The 27,022-nt window shown below is 38.8% G+C and overlaps 1 protein-coding gene across 3 annotated transcripts in view; it reads right to left on the reverse strand.

Annotated features, from left to right (window-relative positions):
- The window catches only part of Kif20b (kinesin family member 20B), a 61,384-nt gene that overhangs the window by 19,490 nt on the left and 14,872 nt on the right, over nucleotides 1–27,022 (reverse strand). Inside the window, exons 12-22 of one of the 3 annotated variants that reach the window (XM_021224939.2) lie at nucleotides 26,173–26,335; nucleotides 24,817–25,101; nucleotides 23,627–23,766; nucleotides 23,313–23,451; nucleotides 22,029–22,137; nucleotides 20,909–20,949; nucleotides 9,397–9,538; nucleotides 4,779–6,015; nucleotides 4,106–4,244; nucleotides 2,456–2,575; nucleotides 788–848 (exon numbers count right to left, since the gene is read on the reverse strand). In XM_021224939.2, coding sequence (XP_021080598.1) covers nucleotides 788–848; nucleotides 2,456–2,575; nucleotides 4,106–4,244; nucleotides 4,779–6,015; nucleotides 9,397–9,538; nucleotides 20,909–20,949; nucleotides 22,029–22,137; nucleotides 23,313–23,451; nucleotides 23,627–23,766; nucleotides 24,817–25,101; nucleotides 26,173–26,335 — 2,576 coding nt within the window. Of the gene's footprint in view, nucleotides 1–787; nucleotides 849–2,455; nucleotides 2,576–4,105; nucleotides 4,245–4,778; nucleotides 6,016–9,396; nucleotides 9,539–20,908; nucleotides 20,950–22,028; nucleotides 22,258–23,312; nucleotides 23,452–23,626; nucleotides 23,767–24,816; nucleotides 25,102–26,172; nucleotides 26,336–27,022 lie in introns of all 3 variants that reach the window. The other 2 variants (XM_021224935.2, XM_021224926.2) reach the window with 2 other exon arrangements.

A 27,022-nucleotide genomic window follows, 5' to 3' on the forward strand; every position in this document is an offset into this window, starting at 1 on the left:
AAACATCGCAATGTTTCCATAATAGTGACATGCTGGCATGAGGAAAAATAGATCAAAAATGAGAAATCATATTTACAGTTAATTTATTTTTCAACAAAAGAACACAGATAATGTAATAAGAGAAAGAACAGAAAGGGCCCCTCACCCAGCAAGCCCAGGAATTACTGCAGAATCAGTAGAGTGCATAAAGATGTGCAAAACCAAGTCAGCCCTAACAGCACCATGCAGAGGGAAATGGGACACAGAATCCCACACACAGCTGAGAAGCTACTGGCAACCATTAACCTGCTGGGAAAGGAAAGGTCAGTTTTCTCTGAGAGGACAGCCCCTGCTAAGGTGGCCTTGCTCCAGTGGAAGGGGGGAGGGAGAGAGAGCGAGAGGGGGGGGGAGGGAGAGGGAGACGGAGAGGGAGGGAGGGAGAGAGAGAGAGAGAGAGAGAGAGAGAGAGAGAGAGAGAGAGAGAGAGAGAGAGAGAGAGAGAGAGAGAGAAATTGGGTGGGACAGGAAAAGTAGGGTGAATCTGAAAATTGGGAGGAGGGTGAATAATAAAAATATTTTTAAAGTGAACAGGCCATTACCAAGAAATCAGTGTTGCACTGAATGCATATTACTTATTGTTTTTCTAATAATCAATTTTAATTTTAAAGTTATTCAGCAGAATTAATGCTTTTTATCTTTGATAACATCTTTAGATTCCATCATTTCAACATTTTTAGGAAAAAAGTTAACTGTTACTGCAACTATTTAACAGTCAATTTATTTCCAGAAAGAGGAACATGGTTCTGACCTTTGCATACTCTCTCATACTGCTGTACAGTTTCTTCCATTTTCTGATTATTTAACTGTTCCTACAAAATTAAAGAATACAATTAAGGGCACATAAATCAATACTTAACAATACTTAATAGTAGATGATGAAACAGTCCAGAAATGGAATCCTTTGAGGAGAACGTCGAGCCAGTACTTGTGAAAACACTCCAAGAAAACAAAACAAAAATCTTATGATCTGTTTCTTCAAAACATAAATTGTTTTGAAATGTGTTTTTTGTGCACTTCCCAAGTGAGTTAACTTCAGATAACTCATTATTGCATTCTGTTGTTATTCAATTAAATGTTTAAACTACCCTTTATATGTCTATATGGAAAAAGCATATATGCCTTATCCTTGTGATTATATACAGTCTGAGCTTATGAATTACTCATGTGACCATTCTTAACCCTCAGAGCATAAATTGTGACTAATGCATAAGATGTTAGTCCACCTCATTCACTGGCTCCATTCTCCCAGGACCCACACAACTTCTAATGCAGTGAATAAGTAGGTATTAATAGAACCTAGGTGTGCTGGGACATGTATTTAATCTGTGTGAGATCAAGGTCAGCCAGCCAAGACTATATAGTGAAACACAGTGAAGTCCTGTCTGAAAACACAAAACAAAAAAACAGAAAACAGGGACTGGAGAGACAGCTCTGAGGTTATGAGCACTGGCTGCTCTTCAGGGGACCCAGGTTCAGTTTCCAGCAACCACATGGCAGCTCACACCTGTCTGTAACTCCCATTCTAAGGCTTCTGACACTCTCACACAGATACACACGCAGGCGAAACACCAATGAATATAAAAGTAAATTATTACAAAAAAAAAAAAAAAAACAGAAAAGAGAACTAGTAAAATGATGAGCCTGCCTGGGTTCCATCCCTGGTGCCCACAGAGTGGAAGGAGTCATCTCATAAGTGGTTCTCTGACCTCCTCACATGCAGTGGGTATACATGTGCCATGACACATGTGCAACCACACATTTAATCATATAAACACATGCATATACATAAAAGTAGACAATAATAATCTTATACTTTTATTATCAGTTATGACTGTCATTATAACCTACTCAGTATTTTACACAAATGTGTTCTCACTTATCCCAAGATGCAAAAATATGTATAACATATATATACTGATTACAGGAAAAACTTTGATATCTCCATTATGAAACACAAAATGTAGAAAACGTTAAGAGTCCTCTATCTAAAAAGCATTTATAAGGTTTGAGAAAAGTATCAAAAGTCTTAAGGGGAAAAGTTCAATTACAATTCTAACTTTAACCTGTCAGGTCACCAAGATTCCACTCTCCAATCCCTTTACCCATTCAAAACAATCTCTACAATCTACTTTAGGATAGATCACTACAGATCAGGCTGGACTGCCTGGATCTAAACAAAACAAAACATACAATTGTATGTTAGTAAGGTCTGGTGGCTTGTGCCTATAATCTCAAGAAGTGATGACGGAATGACTTGCTTCTGAGATCAAGATCAATCCAGACTACAAAGTAACACCCCATCTCAAAGCAACAAAACAAGACAAAAATTTAATAAAATAAAAAAAACACATTTTATCAGGCAATAAAATCTAACAGCAGAATGGACTTCAAGCATCATTAACAACATAACTGCTACCTTGAGCTGCTGGATTGTCCGCTGTTTCATATCTATTTCCTGAGAATATTGGTTTTTCTTTTTCTCCAGCTCATTAATTTTAATCCGCAATAATTTCTCTTCATCTCTCATTACAGATACCTACAAAGCAAAATTTGTAAAGTCAATTGAACATTTTTTACACTTTTTGCTGTTGTTTAAAATTTATGGCCATATCCTGAAGTATCACGTCCTTTAATCCCAACTGAAAAAGACAGACACTGCTAAAGGTAACACATTACTAAGTGGCAAAAGTTCAGCCTTTTTTTTTTCTATTTCTGTTCTAATACTTTGATCTCCCTTGCTCCTGCTTTAGAGTTCCTTCTCCCCAGCAAGTGGCTTCCCATGACACATGGCTAACATCGCTGCTGGCTTAACTCAAATGGTATTATTTTTCCCCCTTCTCTTCTCTAAAGGAAGCTTACCTGCTGAGGAAGGAAGGGGGAGGAGAAGGAAGGGAAGGGGGAGGGGAAGAGAGGGAAGGGGGAGGGAGAGGGAAGGGGGAGGGAGAGGGAAGGGGAGGGGAAGAGAGGGAAGGGGGAGGGAGAGGGAAGGGGAGGGGAAGAGAGGGAAGGGGGAGGGAGAGGGAAGGGGGAGGGGAAGAGGGAAGGGGGAGGGGAAGGGAGGGGAGGGGAAGAGAGGGAAGGGGGAGGGAAAGAGAGGGAAGGGGGAGGGGAAGAGAGGGAAGGGGGAGGGGAAGAGAGGAAAGGGGGAGGGGAAGAGAGGGAAGGGGGAGGGGAAGAGAGGGAAGGGGGAGGGGAAGAGAGGGGAGGGGAGGGGAAGAGAGGGGAGGGGGAGGGGAAGAGAGGGAAGGGGAAGGGAAGAGAGGGCTCTTAAGATGTTTTCAATTTTTTTTTCAAGACAGGGTTTCTCTGTGGGGCTGGCTATCTTGGAACTCACTTTGCAGACCAAGGTGTCCTTGAACTAAGAGATCCACCTACCCCTGACTTCCAAGCATTGGGATTAAAGATGTGTGCACCACACCCAACAAGACATTTTCAATTTTCATTGGAAGATACAAGGGGGGAAATACAGAGCAAAGAAAAACTAGACAGCAAGAAAATAATTGTCTACATGTACTACCTTCAAGGAACATAACTAGGAGAAACGGAATGGATTTTTTTCCCTCGCTAAATTTTCTTTGTATGTTTACACATTTGAATTACATAACCAAATTTTCTAGTTTGAAATTATGTTAGTCTACAGCCATACAACACAGAAGGCGCCAAACCCCATCTAAACTAAATTATAATGGAAAATTTGTTATAAGTCACTCTGTATATCCTAAGTAGCAAGTACAAACAAAAACTACTTTGTTTTTTAGAGAAACTCCTATATCTAAAGCATATCTATTTCTACATACACAAACCTTTGAGTGGAGAAATGTTTATTACCTGCAGCAGGCAAGGATCACTTCCAACGCCACGATCCACATATTTTTCTTCTCGCTAACCTTCAGTTTATTTACATTAGCTGCATTTTCTTTTGTAAATTAATGTCACTTACCATTTTAAGAAACATTCAAGTTCACAGATTTCAGTTTAATCTTAAAATCAACACCTAAATTTAAAACCTAAGGGAGAAAAACTTGTACCACACTAAAGTGTCCACAGGAGTTTTCATATAACCTACCTCCTTCTGTACCTGCTCAATCTGTTTTTTGGCATCTGTGAGTTTCTCTTTCAGCTCAGCATAATCTTCTTCCTTCCTCTGCAGATCTGCTTGGAGATTCTGAGCAAGAACAGATTTTTCAGCAAGTTCTTCTTTTAATCTAAAGAGAAAAAAAGAATCACAAAACACTTGTCAGGCAACACTGGCTGCTCAGGATCATTGCATGAAACAGCACAAGTGTTACAGAACTACATCTTTTCACAAAATAGAATATGTAAACTAGCAGTAAGTGCTTCAGAGGGGGTCATGTAGGGTCTCAGGAGTATAACGTTTACATACAACTTTTGTTTCTAAAGGTTTATGTGAACCAAGTTCAAGTGTCTCATTCATCATATATGCTATATTCTATCAAATTAATTGACATCCATATAAGTGCTCCAAAAATTATGTAGAAAAATGAATGCTTGGAACCAGTGCGATGACTTAGTGAATAGAGGTGCTTGCTGCCAAGCCTCATGACCTGAGTTCAATTCCTGGGCCCCCCATGTTACAGGGAAGGGACTATCTCCCACAGGTTAGTCTCTGACCTCTGAAAATATGCACGCATGCACACAGACACACAGGCACAAACATATACACACAAAATGTGAAATATTTTGCATACGTTAGATAGTTTAAATAAAACTTAGCTCACTTTTCTGTTTCTTGACTGCTAGCTTCTCTTTCCTCTTCCTTTAACTGGAGTGACTGTTTCATATCATGCAAATCATTTGTCAACTGTGTGATTTCTTCTTCCAATTTGATTTCCTTTTCATTAAAATCTTTGGTGCTTTTGATGTGAAGCTGGTGATTTGCTTCAAATTCCTTCAAACTTGCTTCTAGCTTTAAGATGGCAGATTCCTTTTCTAAAAGGTCTTGCTCTACTTCAGCTAAGTGGCTACACTCATCTTTCTGGGTCTCTACTATCATTTCAAGTTCCTTTATTTTTGCCTTATAGCATTCAACATCCTGGGTAAGCTCTGAAAGAGCATTCTCTCTTTCAGCCACAAGCTGTACTTGAACACTGAGAGTAACACTTTTTTCTTGCAGTTCCTCTCTGAGCTGATGTATAAGTCTTTCTTTTTCTTTCAGTTGGTGAACTTTATGCGTATCCTCACTCTCCTTTGCTCGTAGTTCATTGTTCTCATCCCTGTAGCCTTTTACTTCCACCTGTAATTTTTCAATTTGCTCTTCCAGTTCCTGAATCTGATGAGACTTTTTGGAGGAAGTCTTCATAATCTCTTTACATTCTTCCCAAATGGCTTCAATACTAGAGTGGAAGGAACTTTCCCTGCAGAGCTCTTGAATATGACAGTCTTTGACCCAGTTGCTTGACAAGTCATTACCTGAAAGCTGTAGTGATGTATTCAGCAAATTTTCCTCTTTAGGACCATTTGACAGATCCTGGAGATTAAGTAAATCTATTTTTGAAATATGAGAAGATGAGTCAAGTGACCTTAGTTCATCTATTTTTGTTTGCATTAGTTTTATCTGTGAAACACTGGTTGTGATGCTTCTTTTGGCAGTTTCCATCTCCTGTGACAATTTGAGGATCCTCTCCTCTTGCTCTTGGTTCACAGCTTTCTGCATATGTAGCTCAGCAACTGCACTGTCATAATTGGCCTGCATTTGCTCCACCTCTGCCCTCAGAGACAAGTTCTTTTCTTCAGCAAAATGAAGCTGCTGCTGCAAACTCACAACCTGTTCATTCAGTTCTGCTTTTTCCACCTTTTCACTTTTGAGTTCATTCTCACCAATAATTAAAAGCCTTTTTAGCTCTTCATTCTTTTCTTGTAAAGCTCTAATGCCTTCCCCACCTTCTGAAACAGGCTGCTGCATTTCTTCACTTTTCTTTTGATCTTCAGTGATGAGCGGACTAACAAGTATAAGCCCTTTAAGAGAACATTTGTACTCTTTTTATTAATCTAGCAAAACATAACAAAGCAACAGCTGCACATAAACCACCATTTGCAACACTAGGAATATCAAATTTCTAATGAAAAACTGAAAAGAACTTTTAAAAGAAAACATACACAACTTAATCCACTTAAATAAAAAGTATAGCTCCAGGTCTGAGTTGACCAAAAAGATCTAACAAAATAATGGCTGTTACTTCTGAGTACTCACTTTCTAGTATTTATCATTTAACTTAATTCCATGGACCTTTATCTAACATTATGAGACAGGACAGGGGACAGGGAATTACAGTGACATTCAGGCAGCCAACTATATCCTAAAGAGCAGTTTCAAATTATAGTTACAATGTCAGTGACTCACAAATTGAGCATCTCATTAAATTTCTTCATAGATAAAAGCAGAAGGCGGTTGAAATTTTCAGAAGTCATATAACACATATTGCCTCACCTTTCACTAACTCATGAATAAACTACTAACTGATTATGGGCACAGGAAGCAGTGTTAATGGCTCTTGTGTTGTAGGTATAAAGATCAAAGTAAGTGCTGTGCTGTAGCGATAAGATGCTATTAACACAATCTGGAAACATACAGAGGGCTCAACTAATCAAACATGTTAGCAGGCTCAGTGTCTACATTCCTAGGGTAAGGATAACTCTGCTGGCCCTTACCCTAAGATTAGTGCTAACAGGCTCCAATGAGAGACTCAGTTGATCAAGTGTTTGTCACCTAAGCATGAGGGCCCAAGATGGATCCCTGCAACCAAGGAAAAAAGCTGGGCCTGATGGCACACACATGAAATCCCAGCACTGGGGAGGGTTAAAAAAGTGAGTATCTGGGACTTACTGACTAGTTAGTCTACCCTAACCAATGAGACTGGGGAATAATCCTTCTGTGAAAATGTGTTACCCTCACTGTTAATGAAAAGCTGATTGGCAGATAGTTAGGCAGGATTTTTGGAGCAGAGAGAATACTTGGAAGGAAGAGAGCAGAGTCAGAGGAGTTGTGACCCAAGTGGAAGAAGCAACATGGAAAATTCATGGATGAGGTAAATGAGCCTCAGGGTAGCGCATAGATTAACAGAAATGGGTCAATTTAAGTTGTAAGAGCTAGTTAGTGACAAGCCTAAGCTATCGGCCAAGCACTTATAATTAATATTAAGTCTCTGTGTGATTATTTGCGAACTGGCTGACAGAACAGAGCTGGCTGGAAGTCCTGACTAAAAACTCTGCCTACAGGTTCCAGTGAGAGATCCTGAATCAGTCTGAGTGCTATCATGAGGACCCGAGTTTGATCCACAGCACTCACATAACAAGTCAGGCCTAGCAGTTTGCGCTTGCTATCTGAAGCAAGGCAGAAGCAAGAGTTCAATTTCATGTCTAAGGCTAAGGTTTTCTATTCATCTGGAGTAGATTTTCATGCAAAGTGAGAGAAAAGGATCTACCCCCATTTATGCATGAACACAGTTTTCCCCAACACCATTTGTTAATTCAGCTGTCTTTTCTCCAATGAATATATTCATCATCTTTGCCAAAACTCTGGTGGCTAAAACTGTGTGGGTCTGTGAGGGAGATTCTGGAGTGAGATAGCTGAGGTGGAAATACATCCACATGTGAGTAACCATCCTATGGATGACACCCTAGACATTTTAATAACGACAAAACAAACTGAACAATACATAGCATTCATCTCTGCTCGCTTACTGCGGGTGTAATGTGATCGGCTGACTCACAGTCCTGCATGAAGACAGACCCTTCAATTGTGAACCAAAATAAACCCTTCCTACCTTAAGTTGCTTTGTTAGCCACTTCCCACAGCAGTAAGTAACTAATATAGGTCAATATAATCTTGTACCATTACATTAGACCAATGTCTATTTCATTTCACATGGTCTAATTTAAAAGTGCATTGGGTAGTTTTAATTATTTATATAATTTTAAGTTTATAATTTTGGGGGCTGGGTAAATGGTTCTTCGGAGAGAACCAGGTTCCGTTCCCAGCATCAACATGATGGTTCACGGCCACCTGTAACAGCAGTTTCAGGGGACTCATTGCCCAATTCTACCACTAAAGGCACCAGGCACTCGCGTGGAACACATACATATGTACAAGAAGAATACACATAAAAATAAATAAATCTTTAAAAGATAATGAAACAAAAATATTTATAATTTATATTCTTTCTAACTTAAAAGAGGAGGTAAAATTTGGCATTGCCTGCTGTCCAGCCTGTATCTCTTTGGATTTAGCTTTTTATTCTGCTGACAATCTTGACATGTAGCCCAGGAAGGCCTCAAGCCCATACACCTGAAGCCTGAACACCCCAGTATAGGATTACAGGCACATACACAACATCCAGCTACTAACCCTACTTTCTTAAAAGCTGCAGAACCTATTTTCCAATGTTTTCCTGAATGTGACTGATTGTAACTGATACTTTCAATTGCAATTGATACTTTCTTAATTATTTCTTAGAGAATCAGTTTAACTTGAAAGAGCTTAGCAACTCTCCCTTTTCTGTCACTCCCCCCTTTTAACAAATTTGACAATTTTTAAGTATTTCAAAAAATTTTTTTCAGTTTACAATATTTTAACAGACTTTACTCTAGCATTTTAAAATAAAACTCAAGTACAGCTTTTGTTAGGAATATTTAGCTCAAAGTCTGGCAAGAATCCCTTTTTCTTTTTCTCCAAATGAATAAAAATTGTAAACTGAGCACAGGTTTTGGCAAAAACAAACTTTTTATAAATGTAAATTTTCCTATTAATAGCACAGAATGAAATATCAGAAAATAATAAAAGCCTGGTACCTAAACCCTTATTGATTAAATAAAAGACAACTTTATGTACACTTATTCCCTGATAGATTAGTAATGTAGAATATTATTTTAAGGTGTGTTAACATTTCTTTTTGCTGTGGAAAATTTGTTTTAATGATGCAAAGATGTGTTGTATTCTTTTATGTTGTATTTGTTTTAACTCTGTGAAGCTGTGTTATTTTGCCTATCTAAGACACCTGATGACTCTAAAAAAGAGCTGAATGGTCAACAGTGAGGCCGGAGAAAGGATAAGCAGGACTGGCAAGCAAATCTGGGAGTGAGAAAAGGAGGAAAGCAGACTCCTGGAGCCAGCTAAGAAAAGCTGGCTAGAACCAAGCCAAGCTTAGCCCAGGCACTCATAAGTAAGAATAAGCCTCCAAGTATTTATTTGGAGGCTGAATAGCAGACCCCAAAAGGCTATGAGTAAAAAACAACCAGTAACAGATTAGATCATGGTATCTACGTTTTCCTAAAACCTGTACTTAGTCAGGTCATCTCCTGCTTGTGAGTCACCCCTGTAGGTAACTGAAGTGCCAATACCTTTTTTTGCTGGTGGTTCACTTTGCTCAAGTCCATCTTCATTTACTCTTTTCCTGTCTGAATGTGTGTGGGTTCTGCTGTTCTTAGGCATTGCAACTGTTTCATTACACGTTGATTTATTGCTGATTAAAGATGTATCAACCTAAAACAAAACAATTAAAATAGTTTTAATGCAGGAAGCTACAACAAACATGGGGACTACTCATACTACATCACATTGGTCTATTTTCAAATTTGATAAAACACTTTGCAAGTTATTTCTTAAGTTTCACCCTAAAATAACTGAGGACTCTGGCAACAGAAAACATTTAGAGATAAATATCACTAAGTAATACTCAAAACATGAGCTTAAGATGCAGGGGAAAAGCTTATACTGCAAACTACAGAGGAGAACGCAGGAAGACTGCTCCTGTACACAAGTTCAAGAGTAGATGGTCAACACAGTGAGATCCTGTTTTTAAAAAACTAAGTAAAACAAACCAAAATTACCTAAAGATTAAAGTGTGCTCTGACTCAGTCCTTCCAGACCTTACCCTTCGACGTCCTAGCTTCCTGTGAGCTTGGGTCCCCCTGGGACCACCCCTCCCCGCCCCGCCAATAACCTATTCCCTCAATCTTCCGGGGGCCGCTCCTGGCATCCAGAGGATCCTCCACACAGGAAAGACGGCAGTACTTCCACACCCAACCCTCCAGCGTCCTCAGCTTCAGCTTCAGGAAAGAAGGAGACCAGTGGAGACTGCAAGACCCCACGTGAACCCACTGGAAGAACAGATGGGAAAACACACAATAAGAGCTCACTCAGCAATCGAAAGATCAACATGACTCCACCAGAATCTAGAGACCCAATGCCAACAAGACCTGAAAAGCACAACATACATGAAGCAGAAGAAACAGACCTTAAAAATCATTTTATGAAGATGATAGAGACCCTCAAAGGCGAAACGATAAAATCCCTTAAATAAATAAAAGAAAAACAAAAAAATACATGAAATGGAGGAAAAGATGAATCAAAAAATTCAAGAAACAAGCAAATCTCTTAAGAATCTAAAAAGTACCAAGAAAAAACAACCAAACAAATGAAGGAAACATCTCTTAACCTCTGAGCCATCTCTCCAGCCTGAAGGAAACATCTCAAACAGTTGAAGGATTGAAGCTGAAATAGAAACAATAAAGAAAACACAGAATGAGAGGATGCTGGACATAGAAAAGCTGGGTAAACAATCAGGAACTACAGATGCAAGTATCACCAGTAGAATACAAGAGATAGAAGAGAGAATCTCAGGTGTTGAAGACTCATTAGAGGATATACAGTCATCAACCAAAGAAAATCTCAAGTCCAACAAATTCCTAACACAAAATATCCAGGAAATATGAGACACCTTAAAGAAGCCAAACCTGAGGATAATAGGTATAGAAGAAGGCGAAGCAATACAGCTCAAAGGTACAGAAAACATATTCAACAAAATCATAGAAGAAAACTTCACTAACCTAAAGAAGAATATGCGTATGAAAATACAAGAATCTTACACAACACCAAATAGGCTGGACCAGAAAAAGAAGTCACCTCGCCACATAATACATCAAACCTACAGAATAAAGAGAAAATATTAAGAGCAGCTAAAGAAAAAGGCCAAGTAATATATGAAGGCAGATCTATCCGAATTACACCCGACTTCTCAACAGAAACTATGAAAGCAGAAGATCCTGGACAGATGTCCTACAAATGCTAAGGGAACAAGAATGGCAGCCCAGACTACTACATCCAGCAAAGCATTCAATTACCATAGATGGAGAAAACTAAATATTCCGTAACAAAGCCAGATTTAAACAATACGTATCCATGAATCCAGCTCTACAGAAAGTGCTGGAAGGAAAACCTAGACCCAATGAAGATAACTACACTCACAAAGACATAGGCAATAGATAATCCCACTTTATCAAACACTAAAAAAAAAGGGAGGGGGAGGAGAACCTACACACAATAACTCCACTACCAATAAATCAAGCACAAAGAAAAATCATCAATTAATGGTCATTAATATCCCTCAATATCAACAGTCTCAACTTGCCTATAAAAAGACACAGACTAGCAGAAAGGATACAAAGACAGAACCCATGCTTCTGCTGCATACAAGAAACACATCTCAACGTCAAAGATAGATGTTACCTTAGAGTAAAGGGTTGGGAAAAGATTTTCCAATCAAACGGTCCCAAGAAACAAGCTGGTGTAGCAATCCTAATATCTAACAAATTAGACTTCAAATTAAAATCAATCAAAAGAGATGAAGAAGGACATTTCTTATTCATCAAAGGAAAAGTTCATCAAAATGAAGTCTCATTTTTGAACATCTATGCCCCAAATACAAAGGCACCCACATTCATGAAAGAAACATTATTAAAACTCAAATCGCAAATAAAATCTCACACACTAGTAGTAGGAGACTTCAACACTCTGATCTGACAACTAGAAAGGACCTCCAGACAGAAACTTAACCAAAAGAACTAATAGAAGTTATGACCCAACTGGGATAACTGACCTCTATAGAACATTCCACCCAAACACAAAGGGATATACCTTCTTCTCGGTGCCACATGGAATCGTCTCTAAAATCGACCACATAATAGGAAACATAGAAAACCTCCACAGATACAAAAAAATTGGAATAACCCCCTTTGTCTTATCAGACCACTATACATTAAAATTAGAATTCAACAATAACACAAATCACAGAAACCTTAAAAACTCATGGAAATTGAACAATGCACAACTGCACCATCCCTGGGTAAAGGAAGAAATAAAAAAGAAATTAAAGAATTCCTGGAATTCAATGAGAATGAAGATACAACATACCCAAACTTATGAGACACTTCGAAAGCAGTACTGAGAGGAAAGATCATAGCACTAAGTGCCCACATGAAGAAACTGGAGAACGGTCACACTAGAGAATTAATAGCACAACTGAATGCTCTAGAACAAGAAGAAGCAAACTAACCCAGGAGTAGATGCCAGGAAATAATCAAATTGAGGGCTGAAAACAATCAAGTAGAAACCAGGAAAACATTGCAAAGAATCAATGAAACAAAGAATTGGTTCTTTGAGAAAATCAACGAGATAGACAAACCGTTGTCCAAACTAAACACAAGGCAGAAAGAGAGCATGCTTATTCAGAAATGAAAAGGTGGACATAACAACAGACACTGAGGAAATACAGAGAATCATCAGGGAATACTTTGAAAACCTGTACTCCACAAAACTCTAAAATTGAAAAGAAATGGACAAATTCCTGGATAGATATCACTTGCCAAAACTAAGTCAAGAACAAATAAACAATCTAAACAGACCTATAACTCTTAATGAAATAGAAGAATACATCAAAAATCTCCTAACCAAAAAAAGCCCAGTCCCAGAGGCTACAATTACCTCGGTACAAAAGCCACAAAAAGACACAAATAAGAAAGATAACTATAGACCAATTTCCCTCATGAACATCGATGCAAAAATATTCAATAAAATACTAGCAAATCGGGTCCAAGAACACATCAGAAAAAATAATCTACCGTGATCAAGTAGGCTTCATCCCAGGAATGCAGGGATGGTTCAACATATGAAAATCTATCAATGTAATACAACATATAAACAAACTGCAAAGGAAAAACCACATGATCATCTCACTAGACGCTGAAAAAGTTTTTGACAAAATTCAACTCCCCTTCATGATAAAGGTCCTAGAGAGATCAGGGATAACAGCTAACATCAAACTAAATGAAGAGAAACTCAACTCAATTCCTCTAAAATCAGGAAAAAGACAAGGCTGTCCACTCTCTCCATACCTCTTCAATATTGTACTTGAAGTTCTAGCTAGAGCAATAACACAACAAAAGGAGATCAAGAGGATATAAATTGGAAAAGAAGAAGTCAAACTTTCACTATTTGCAGATGGTATGATAGTTTATATAAGTGACCCCAAATCCTCCTCAAGGGAACTCCTACAGCTGATACACACCTTCAACAAAGTGGCAGGATACAAGGTTACCTCAAAAAATCAGCAGCCCTAATAATATACAGATGATCAATTGGCTGAGAAAAAAAACAGAGAAACATCACCCTTTACAATAGTCATAAACAGCATCAAGTATCTGGGGTAAGGTTAACCAAAGAAGTGAAAGACCTGTACATCAAGAACTTTGAGTCTCTAAAGAAACAAATAAAAGACAACAGAAAATGGAAAGATCTCCCATGCTCTTGGATTGGTAGGATCAGCTCAAAATGCACAAAAAATCTCACACACTAATAGTAGGAGACTTCAACACTCCGCTCTCACCACTAGACAGGACCTCCAGACAGAAACTTACCAAAGAACTAATAGAAGTTATGACCCAACAGGGTTTAACAGATATCTATAGAACATTCCACCCAAATACAAAGGGATATACCTACTTCTCGGCACCACATGGAACCTTCTCTAAAATTGACCACATAATAGGAAACATAGCAAATCTCCACAGATACAAAAAAATTGGAATAACCCCCGGCATCTTATCACACCGCCATGCATTAACATTAGAATAACACAAATCGCAGAAACCCTACAAACTCATGGAGATTGAACAATGCACAATTGCACCATCCTTGGGTAAAGGAACAAATAAAAAAAGAAATTAAAGACTTCCTCGACTTCAATGAGAATGAAGACACAACATACACAAACTTATGAGACACTTTGAAAGCAGTGCTGAGAGGAAAGTTTATAGCACTAAGTGCCCACATGAAAAAACTGGAAAACAGTCATTCTACAGAATTAATAGCACAGCTGAATGTTCTAGAACAAAAAGAAGCAAACTCCCCCAGGAGGAGCAGACGCCAGGAAATAATCAAATTGAGGGCTGAAATCAATCAAGTAGATACCAGGAAAACACTGAGAAGAATCAATGAAACAAAGAGTTGGTTCCTTGAGAAAAATCAACAAAATAGACAAACCTCGGTCCAAACTAACCAAAAGACAGAGAGAGCATGCTAATTAACAAAATCACGGATGAAAAAGGGGACATAACAACGGACTCTGAGGAAATCCAGAGAATCATCAGGGCATACTTTGAAAATCTGTACTCCAAAAAATTTGAAAATTTAAAGGAAATGGACAATTTCCTGGATAGATATCACTTGCCAAAACTAAATCAAGAACAGATAAACAATCTAAACACACCTATAACCCCTAATGAAATAGAAGCAGTCATCAAAAGTCTCCCAAACAAAAAAAGCCCAGGCCCAGATGGCTTCAGTGCAGAATTCTACCAGAAATTCAAAGAAGAGCTACTTCCAATACTCCTCAAAGTATTCCACACAATAGAAGCAGGAGGCTCACTGCCAAACTCTTTCTCCGAGGCTACAATTACCTTGATACCCAAGCCACACAAAGACACAACTAAGAAAGAGAACTATAGACCAATTTCCCTCATGAACATCGATGCAAAAATACTCAATAAAATACTCGCAAACCGGATTCAAGAACGCATCAGAAAAATCATCCACCATGATCAAGTAGGCTTCATCCCAGGAATGCAGGGATGGTTCAACATTAGAAAATCTATCAATGTAATCCACCATATTAACAAATTGCAAAAGAAAAACCACATGATCATCTCACTAGATGCTGAAAAAGCCTTTGACAAAATCCAGCACCCCTTCATGATAAAGGTCCTAGAGAGATCAGGGATAACAGGAACGTACCTGAATATAATAAAAGCAATATACAGTAAACCAACAACTAACATCAAACTAAATGGAGAGAAACTCAAGGCAATTCCTCTAAAATCAGGAAAAAGACAAGGCTGTCCACTTTCTCCATATCTCTTCAATATTGTACTTGAAGCTCTAGCTACAGCAATAAGACAACAAAAGGAGGTAAAGGGGATACAAATAGGAAAAGAAGAAGTCAAACTTTCACTATTTGCAGATGATATGATAGTTTACATAAGTGACCCAAAAAACTCCGCAAGGTTACTCCTAGAGCTGATAAACACCTTCAGCAATGTGGCAGGATACAAGGTAAACTCAAAAAAATCAGTGGCCCTATTATATACAGATGATGAAGTGACTGAGAAAGAAATCAGAGAAACATCACCCTTTACAATAGCCAAAAACAGCATCAAATATCTGGGGATAATGTTAACCAAGGAAGTGAAAGACCTGTATATCAAGAACTTTGTGTCTTTAAAGAAAGAAATCAAAGAAGATACCAAAAAATGGAAAGATCTCCCATGCTCTTGGATTGGTAGGATCAACATAATAAAAATGGCAATCTTGCCAAAAGCAGTCTACAGATTCAATGCAATCCCTATCAAAATTCCATCACAATTCTTCAAGGACCTGGAAAGAGCATTAATCAACTTTATATGGAAAAACAAAAGACCCAGGATAGCCAAAGCAACCCTACACAATAAAGGAACTTCAGGAGGCATCACCATACCTGACTTCAACCTCTATTATAGAGCTATAGTCCTGAAAACAGCCTGGTATTGGCACAAAAATAGGCAGGTAGACCAATGGAACCGAATCAAAAGCCCTAATTTTAACCCACACACCTATGAACACTTGATTTTTGACAAAGACGCTAAAACTGTACAATGGAAAAAAGAAAGCATCTTCAACAAATGGTGCTGGCATAACTGGGTACTGGTATGCAGAAGACTGCAGATAGATCCATGTTTATCGCCTTGTACAAAACTTAAGTCCAAATGGATCAAAGATCTCAACATAAATCCAGCCACACTGAAACTTTTAGAAGAGAGAGTGGGAGATACTCTTCAACGAGTTGGTACAGGAGACCACTTCCTAAACATAACACCATTGGCACAGGCACTGAGATCGACAATTAACAAATGGGACCTTCTGAAACTAAAAAGCTTCTGTAAGGCAAAGGACACAGTCAAAAAGACAAAAAGGCAGGCCACAGAATGGGAAAAGATATTCACTAACCCTACATCTGACAGAGGGCTAATCTCCAAAATTTACAAAGAACTCAAGAAGCAAGTCTCCAAAACACCAAAGGATCCAATTAAAAGGTTGGGTACAGAACTAAATAGAGAATTCTCAATAGAGGAGGCTAAAATGGCCAAGAGACACTTAAGAAAGTGTTCAACATCCTTAGCCATCAGGGAAATGCACATCAAAACAACTCTGAGATACCATCTTACTCCTGTCAGAATGGCTAAAATCAAAAACACCAAAGACAATTTATGCTGGAGAGGATGTGGAGAGAGGGGAACACTCCTCCACTGCTGGTGGGAGTGCCGACTCATACAGCCTCTTTGGAAATCAATATGGAGATTCCTCAGGAAAATGGGAATTAATCTACCACTAGACCCAGCAATTCCACTCTTAGGCATATATCCAAAAGATGCAATTCATACAACAAAGACATCTGCTCCACTATGTTCATAGCAGCATTATTTGTAATAGCCAGAACCTGGAAGAAACCTAGATGCCCCTCAACTGAAGAGTGGATAGAGAAAATGTGGTACATTTACACAATGGAGTATTACTCAGCAGAAAAAAACAATGGAATCTTGAAATTCGCAGGTAAATGGATAGCACTGGAAGAAACCATCCTGAGTGAGGTAACCCAGTCGCAAAAAGACAAACATGGTATGTACTCACTCATATATGGATGTTAGACATGGATCAGGATAGTGCTAGTCTGCACTTCCACTGATAGAGAGTCTGGGAAACAGGAAAGAACCTAAAAGATATGCATATATGCATAGTACCCAAGAGAAGAGGATTGAGACAAGATCCTCTGAATGGATGGGGAACACGGCGAGGGGTGGGGGGGAGTGGGAACTGGGAAGAAGAGAGGGGGTGAAGAGGAAGAGAGTTGGTCATGGGGGAACAGGAAGTTGAGTGGGTGGGGGTAGAATAGGGGGAAGAGGGAATCATAGGATAGAAGACAGATCAGGCACCAGAGTGATCTCGAGTGATCTAAAGGGATAACACCAACTGGCAAGCTAAGCAATAGTGGAGAGACCACCTCGAATGCCCATTCCTGATAATGAACTTGATGTCTATAACCATCCGGGAGCCTTCATCCTGTGACTGATGGAAGCAGAGGCAAACAGACAATTAATCACTGAACTGAACCCAAGGAACCCAGTGACAGAGAGAGATGAGTGATGAGCAAATTGGCAAAGAATGGGCTGGCAAAACCAGCAGAGACAGCTGATCTGAACAGGGGGAGAGCTCTTGGACCCCAGAGCGACAGTGGGGAGGCCAGCATGGGACTGATCTGGACCCCCCAAATGTGAGTGTCAGCGAGAAGCCCTGGGCAACCTATGGGACCCTGAGTTGTGGATCAGTGTCTATCCCTGGAATACAAACAGTCATCGTGTGACTATAGCACAAATAGGGATGTTCTCTCAGCCTGGACTCTTAGGGGAGTGCCTGGACCCTACCCAGAGTGAAATGACAGACTCTAGATATCCCCTATGTGGAAGGATTTGGCAATAGGGTGGGAGGGTGGGGGGAAGGGGAGTGCAGGAGGAGGGGAAAGAGAGGGAACTGGGATTGACATGTAAAACAAGCCATTTAAAATTAAAATAAAAACTGATAAAAAAAGAAAAAAAAACAGAATAGCAATCTTGCCAAAAGCAATCTACAGATTCAATGTAATTCCTATCAAAATAGTGGCACAATTCTTCACAGACCTTAAAAGAATAATAATCAACTTTATATGGAAAAACAAAAGACCCAGGATAGCCAAGGAAACCCTGTACAATAAAGGAACTTCCAGAGGCATCACCATCCCTGTCTTCAAGCTCTATTATAGAGCTATAGTCCTGAAAACAGCTTGGTTTTGGCACAAAAATAGACAGGTAGACCAATGGAATCGAATTGAAAACCCTGATTTTAACCCACACACCTATGAACAGTTGATTTTTGACAAAGAAGCTAAAATTATACAATAGAAAAAAGAAAGCATCTTCAACAAATGCTGCTGGCATAACTGGATATTGGCATGCAGAAGACTGCAGATAGATCCATGTCTATCGCCTTGTACAAAACTTAAGTCCAACTGGATCAAAGACCTCAACATAAATCCAACTACACTGAAACTCTTAGAAGAGAAAGTGGGAGATACTCTTCAATGAATTGATACAGGAGACCGCTTCCTGAACATGATGACAGTAGCACAGACACTGAGATTGACAATTAACAAATGGGGCCTCCTGAAACTGAGAAGCTTCTGTAAGGCAAAGGACTCAGTCAGCAAGACAAAAAGGCAGTCCACAGAATGGGAAAAGATATTCACTAACCCCATATCTGACAGAGGACTGATCTCCAAAATTTACAAAGAACTCAAGAAGCAAGTCTCCAAAACACCAAAGGATCCAATTAAAAAGTGGGGTATAGAACTAAATAGAGAATTCTCAATAGGGGAGTCTAAAATGGCTGAGAGGCACTTAGAAAGTGCTCAACATCCTTAGCCATCAGGGAAATGCACATCAAAACAACTCTGAGATGCCATCTTACTCCTGCCAAAATGGCTAGAATCAAAAACACCGAAGACAATTTATGCTGGAGAGGATGTGGAGAGAGGGGAACACTCCTCAACTGCTGGTGGGAATACTAACTCGTACAGCCACTTTGGAAATCAGTATGGAGATTCCTCAGGAAAATGGGAATCAATCTACCACAAGACCCAGCAATTCCACTTTTAGGCATATATCCAAAAGATGCAATTCATACAACAAAGACATCTGTTCCACTATGTTCATAGCAGCATTATTTGTAATAGCCAGAACCTGGAAGCAACCTAGATGCCCCTCAACTGAAGAGTGGATAGAGAAAATGTGGTACATTTACACAGTGGAGTACTTACTACTCAGCAGAAAAAAACAATGGAATCTTCAAATTCGCAGGCAAATGGATAGCACTAGAATAAACCATCCTGAGGGAGGTAACCCAGTCACAACAAACAAACATGGTATGTTCTCACTCATGTATGGATTTTAGACTTGGATCAGGATAGTGCCAGTCTGCAATACACTGACAGAGTGTCTGTGAAACAGGACAGAACTTAAGACAGATACGCATGGTACCCCAGAGAAGGGGAATGAGACAAGCTCTCCTGAACAGATTGGGAACTCGATGGGAGGTGGGGGGGGAGGACTGGGAAGAAGAGAGGGGGAGATGAGGAGGAGGGAGTAGGTCATGGGGGAACAGGAAGGTTGAGTGGGGGGTAGAATAGGGCAAGAACAGGATGAGAAATACCATAATAGAGGGAGTCATAGGTTTGAAGAGAGATCTGGCACCAGTGAGACCTCTAATGATCTAAAAGGATGACACCAACTGGCAAGCTAAGCAATAGTGGAGAGACCACCTTAAATGCCCATTCCTGATAATGAACTTGACATCTACCTTATATGCCATCCTAGAACCTTCATCCAGTGACTGATGGAAGCAGAGGCAGACACCCACAGCTAAACACTGAACCCATGGAACCCAGTGACAGAGAGAGAAGAGCGAAGAGCAAATTGGCAAAGAATGGGCTGGCAAAACCAGCAGAGACAGCTGATCCGAACAGGGGAGAGCTCTTGGACCCCAGACCGACAGCGAGGAGGCCAGCATGGGACTGATCTGGACCCCCCCTGAATGTGAGAGTCAGTGCAACCAATGGGGCCCTTGGCAGTAGATCAGTGTTTATCCCTGGCACACAAACAGGCATCGTGTGTCCATAACACAAAGAGGGATGCTCTCTCAGCCTGGACTCTTAGGGGAGTGCCTGGACCCTGCCCTGAGTGAAATGACAGACTCTAGATATCCCCTATGTGGAAGGAAGTGGGAATAGGGTGGGGGGGGGGGGGAGGCTTGGGAGGAGAGGAGGGAAAGGGAACTGGGATTGACATGTGAAGCAAGCTATTTAAAATTAAATTTTAAAAAAGTGTGCTCTGAAATGAAATACTTACAGAATATTATACACATACACTTTTATTAATCTATTTCCAATCACCTACCATGGTAATTGGTAGGTGGTAAATGGTGGTTTTACCTGAAAGAAATCAGTTTTGGTTTCTCATCCTTATGCTTCCACCTTATTAAATAGGGTTATTTCCCCCAGAAAAATAGAGTAACATATGAAATACTTAAGAATATATAGCTATGGGGTTTAATACAGAGTGAGGTACCCATGACCATATATCAAAATATTAAAGCCCACCCAGCCTCAAGTATGCCTCAGTGGTAGGAAGTGTGCCTAATAGTGTGAAGTTCTTGGTTCCAGCCATAAAAATAACGTACGCCTCATGTTCAGATAATCCAGGGAATGGTGACAGTCACGAATATACCGTTCTGTTAAGATATAAAATCACCTTGAGAGGCAAAGGCAGATGGGTCTCAGTGAGTTCAAGGCCTGCTTGTTCTATGAAGTGAGTTCCAGGACAGTTGAAGCTGTTACACAAAAGAAAATAAAAAAGAAAACAAAAAAATCTTACCAGGACAAAGTAAAGCTTACATTACCTTAGTTGATGTCTTGAGCACTTGAACCAAAGAGTCTGATCCTGTGAATATAAAGGATATTAATAAGAAAAGTCTAAGCATCTAAAATTAAAAAGAGCATTGAATGAAACATAGGTAATAAATTACATTAAATTCGGGAAAAGATTTTGACAGTGCTAATAGTAAATTACAAGATGATATTGTTTCAGGAATAGCCACTTTCAAAACTTTGAGCACACCAGATGGACATAAGCTAAATAATAGAAACACTGTAGCGTCACATACAATTAGGTAGTGTCCGTCTGGTCAACTTAATAAGACACCACTGACTTGCTGTTTTCTGGCTCTCTTCTTTCATACAGTAAAATGTGGAGCACTGCACCTCTGCTTGATTTGTCATTCGTCTGCTCTCATTTTGAGAAGTCTTCTCTAATAGTAAGTAAATGTTTAAAAACTATTTAGTTGTTTTTATTTCTTGTCTGTGTGTGCATGTACATGCACATGTGTGTCAGTTACACCAGTACACCTGAAGACAGATGTCAACCTCAAGTGACCATCCTTAGGCACTGTCACCTTGTTCTTTTTCAGACAGTCTTTAACTGGGACTTGTGCTCAACTAAGCTAGGCTGGCTAGTCACAAGTTCCAAGAGCCTGTCTCTGTCCACATCCCCAGCACTGGGATCATAAACACATGCCACCACACCAGACTTGTTTTGTATAAGGTTTGGGAATCAAACTCAGGTCTTGATGGCACCAACTTTACTGAGCTATCTGCCAGCCCTAAGAAATATTTTTAGGCTGGGCATAGTGGCGCATGCCTTTCGTCCAAGCACTCAGGAGGCTACAGAGGCAGGTGGATCTCTATGAGTTCAAGGCCAGCCTGGTCTACAAAGTGAGTTCCAGGATAGCTGAGGCAGTTACACAGAGAAACCCTGTCTGGAAAACAAAGCAAAACAAATACATATGCACATAGACATACATACATATCTCTTTTTTGTAGTAAATCACAATACAAATTGTAAAAATGTTCAGATGTGTTATGTAGCTTAAAACATTTTATAGTCACTAAGATAAAAAGATGCACAAATCTCTACACTCCAGTTTTTATGTATTTATAAAATCCAAATTAAGATGCACTTACCACTGTCTCTACTTTTTAGCTCCTCTTGGGCTTTAATTAATTCTTCTTTAGTTTGGGCTAATTCCGCTTTAACTTGATTAAATTTTAGTTGTAAACAAGCAATGGCTTCCTGAGGATCAGCAAGAGATGTAATATATAAATGAGCAAGTTCAGCCTGTTTCTTAATATCAGTGACATCATCTTGAAGAGAATCAATAATATCTTCAACTCCTAAATAATTACGCGCTTCCTAAAAATAGCAAAAACCACATGTCTAAAATTAACAGTGAACTTCACTACATGTGGCAATACCGTAACAGTTTATAAACAGCAAAAATTCACAATTTAAAATTCTTCAAATTACATGAATCCCCCAATTATACGAAATTTGTGTCACTATTCATCTTCTAAAATATAAAACATAAAGCCTGTTTCCTCATATCATAAATCTAAGTTATTACTGAACAATTTTAATTACCTAGTTCAAGTATACCTTCAATCACATACTGAGTCTTATGTGGCATTTCACAGTTACCCAAGAAAGTATCCTCCATCCTCATGCCAAAGTCCACACTGCAACCGTGTACACATGATGGAATGACAGTGAGAGCCTGGAGATCTCTGTCCCAGACCACTGAATCCAGTGGCTGAGAAACAAAGTGCATATCCAGAGAAAACCAAAACAATCCCTCCAAATACCCTTATGAGCTTGTGGGAGCGGCAAAAGTTAATCAAGTTTCCTAGAGTTAAACAATAGTACTTTTGTAACAATGCAAGCCCTTTTACACATAAATACATGCTTCTGTTATGATCAGGACAATTAAGTAAGTGACCCATTAAGGGCTCCTTTACATCTTTAATTTTTCTCATAAATTGTAAGACATTTCTGAAAGGGGTATTCTATAATCTAAGAAAAATGACTTGTCACTGCCTACAAGTAAAACAATGACTCAAGAAAAACTGAAATGGAAACAAATGCCACCCAAAAAAAAAAAACCTTTTCCAAAACCAAGGTTCCATTTAAACTGTTTATAGCAAGGTACATAAACCTGTCATCTCAGTACTCAGTAAGCTATGGCAGGAAGACTGGAGCGCCAGACCATCTTGGGCTATACAGTGAGGCCGGCCCTGTCTCAGAAATACAACCCAAAAAACACACAATACATAAAACCACATAGTACTGTCTTAATTTTAAACAATAGTATTTCATAACATCAACATATCAACATTTCTCATCATTGATGTGGGATATTAAGTCCTGCAACCAAACTTCGCTGATTATTTTCAATATTTTCATTAACATACTTCAGTTCCAACTTTCATGGTACAAATTCTACTTGTTGGTTCATCTTGGGTGTCACATGTTCCAACCAAATCTTTGAAGATTGCCAGGCGACGTTCAGCATTTTCTTCTAATGCCTCTCGTTCCTGAAGAAGTGTCTCCCTTTACAACAGATTAATTCCATTAAGAGAGCAATTTAAATAGTCATATGTAATATATATATCTGTGTAAAGAAGTCGTCACATTCAGAAGTCACCTAATATAAATTAAGAAATGGATATAAAACAAATAAACAGATAAATCTCAATTCTTACCAGGTCATGAAGAAATAACTTACTTAAAATCGGCTTCCCGTTGAGTCCAATACTGAGTGAACTCCTGTGTAACTTCTTCTCGAATTTTAAATTCCAATGTTAACTTTTCCTTTTTTTCATTTATTAGTCTTTTTTTCAAGTCTTCTATTAAATCCAACAGTTTCTAAAATAAGCATATATATTTCATAGGAAAGAGTAAGTTCCAAGAGAAATATAGAATGTTCAAAGATAGCTATTATAGTTTAATCAATTATAATCGTGTCTTTTGATGGTATTAATAGTCTTACTCAAAATTATAAAACTATATATATTCTTCAAGTATGACTCTCCACATTTTAGAAACAAGCCTGTACAAGAAAATACATTTATCTTAAAAACAGTATTTATTACCCACTAAGAACAGTTTGGTAGAGTTGTATTACCTCATTCTATCTACACAACTCCATGATTTGTTAGCACCACATTTCCTATGCAGGGAACATAAGGACCAACTCTGTAGGAAATGTTACAGGATGAGTTAAAGTGCCCCAGTCACTGGACATGGTAATCCCAGCACTCATAAGGAAAAGGCAGGTGGATCTCTGCAAATTCCAGGTTGGACTGAGCTGCTATATGCTACACAGTGAAACTGTACATAAAAACAGAAAAAGTGTCCTGTTAGATAAAGGAATATGAGTCATCAAGGCACAGGCGTGCGTGCGTGCATGCGTGTGTGCGTGCGTGCGTGTGTGTGTGTTCGTGTGTTCATAGTAAAAAGATTTAAAGTTTCATGCGGGATTCAGAAACAAGAGGATGGTGGCAAATCTGAGTACAGCATGTTCAACAATGCATGCTCTAAGTTGCCAGGGCCTCACAACAAAACCCTATCTCAAAACCCAAATCAGAATGTGGACTGAAATACATATTTGTAAAATATCATATACTCATTTTGAATTAAAATCCCAGGTACCCACATAATAAGCTAAACGCATGTATGTAAATTCCAGCAGTGGTGGGGAAACAGGCAGATCCCTACAAGTAAAGAATCTACTCCACAAAGTTGTTCTCTGACCCTACACACACACACACACACATACACACATCACATCTGATGTTGATCTCTGACCTATAAGTGCACACATTCACATAATCACACAAACACACAAAAAGAGGAAAGGTCCTCAAGGAAGCCCAACTTCAGAAAAATAAGCCAAGAAGAGTTCTTAACGCATACCTTGTTGCTGTGACTTTTGAAGACTCTACAGTCCCCTAACGTTTTATCTATATCTTCATCAGTAAGTTCAGTTTCCATGTTTTGTGTTTCTTGGGTTTTTTCTAAATCCTCAATCAAATCTTCATTTTCAACCAGATCTTCTAGACCATTTTCCCACGAAGCAGAGGTTCTTTTTACATTTAGTATTTTACTATCCAAATTATTGTCTAATGCTACATCTTGAGAAGATTTGATGGACCCAAAAGATTTCTCTTGAGAAGAACTTATAGTATCTGGAACATACACCTGTAAAACATCCAATGTGGCTTTCACAAGGGGAAAGGTAAAACTTTTTCACTGGAAGGGATTTTTCCAGACAGGTTTTCACTATGTAGCACTACCCTGCCTGGAACTCAGAGACTACCTGCCTCTGCCTCCCAAGGGCTGGAGTTAGAGGCACCATCTCACCCTACCCAATTAGTCACATTGTAGCATTTATCTAATTATTCTTTACCAGCAAAAAACTTGGGAGTCAGATATTAGGGTAAGAACCTGAATTATCAGAGAAGCAGTGGAGAAGCAACCAGTGATCTACCTCCTCTCTCTAAGCAAAATTAAAAAAAAAAAGGAATTGGCATTGCTAAATGAGCTTTCTGGGAAGAATAGTCTACAGGCAATCTACAGGTCAACATGCCTTCCTGCATTCTCTAGTAAATGCTTTCTGATGATCATTATTTATAAGCCAGATGAATAGCAGAGTGACAATTCATTTCAAAATGACCATGATGTTTAATTCATTCTTATGATTAATACTTAGTATTAAATGTCATTTTAATTCTTTCAGAGTAACATTAAATTTTTTCTGTATCTTTCTAGTTAGTTATACAACTACAATTTTATTTTCAAATATTTCCTAGACATAGAGTAACAGACACAAATATTACTTATTTCACAGAATCGTTACCCAGGCACAGTGGCACATACTTGTAGTTTCACACTAAAAAAAGGCCAGCACTCTGGAGGCATAGGCAGATCTCTGTGAGTTTGAGGCCAGCCTGGTCTACAAAGTGAGTAGTTCCAGGACAGCCAAGGCTGTTACAAAAAAACAAAACAAAACAAAACAAAAAACAAACAAACAAAAAAAAAACCTGTCTTGAAAAACCAAAAAAATAAAAACATAAAATAAAAAGGAAGAAGCAAAGGTAGGGATGCTACAACAACTGCAAGGCCACGCTGGGCTACAGAAAGCCTATCTCAAAAAAAAAAAAAAAAAAAATCACAGCAAACAAAACAATACCAAACACTTGTTCTTTCAAGGAAAGTGGCTAATGTTCTACGAGATGTTCATACATTTAGCACCAATACAAATACATTTACCTTTTGTGCAATGGTTGAGAACTTCAATACATTAAGTGTTTCATCATAAGCAGAACAACACTGACTAATATTGATGATCATACATATTTTCCCTTTGCCATTGAAAAAACTTTGGAAATAGTGGGTCAATTTACTTTCCCGGAAAGGCACATGCTGTTGAAACCTATGGAAAATTCGAAAACACTGCAAGTTAAAATAAATTTCATGTAGACTTTGGAATATGGGTCAGTATTAGAGCTCTTGCCTAGCATGGGCCAGGCCCCAAAAATGAATCTCAGTAATAAAGAAACACATACTTCAGCCAAGTTGTTAATAAAATTTATTTAATTACTTGCCCTTGTAGTAGTCTTTCTCTGTTTTAAGAAATACTGTTAAGAATAATACAATAATCTACTAGGTAAAATGTTTAAAAAGTCACATTTAACTGTACTGTATTCCCAGAATAATAGGAATTTTATGGCACATACCATAAAATTCCTTAACTAAAGTTGTGAAGGCTAATTAGTTTTTCATTTAATCAGCTTAAGAAGATAATGAATACAGTAGACTGTCAAAAATGCACACAATATATTGCTTAAGAATAAATTAGTTACAAGGCTAGGGTATAGCTCTGCTGGCAGTGGTTGCTACCTAGCACACACACAAGGCCAAGTTTGCTCTAAAGCACCGCATGAGGAGAAGCAGGATGGTGCATACCTGCAATCCCACTTGGCAAGTAGAAGCAGGAAGACCCCATGTTCAGGGCTATCCTCAGTACACACTGAATTCAAGGCTAGGCTGGGCTACATGAGACCATGTCTCAAAAACACACAAGCCAAGAAGTTTGAGACACTAAATCAGAATCACACAG

Source organism: Mesocricetus auratus, unplaced genomic scaffold (assembly GCF_017639785.1).
Source record: "Mesocricetus auratus isolate SY011 unplaced genomic scaffold, BCM_Maur_2.0 Super-Scaffold_4256, whole genome shotgun sequence".
Lineage (NCBI taxonomy): Eukaryota > Metazoa > Chordata > Mammalia > Rodentia > Cricetidae > Mesocricetus > Mesocricetus auratus.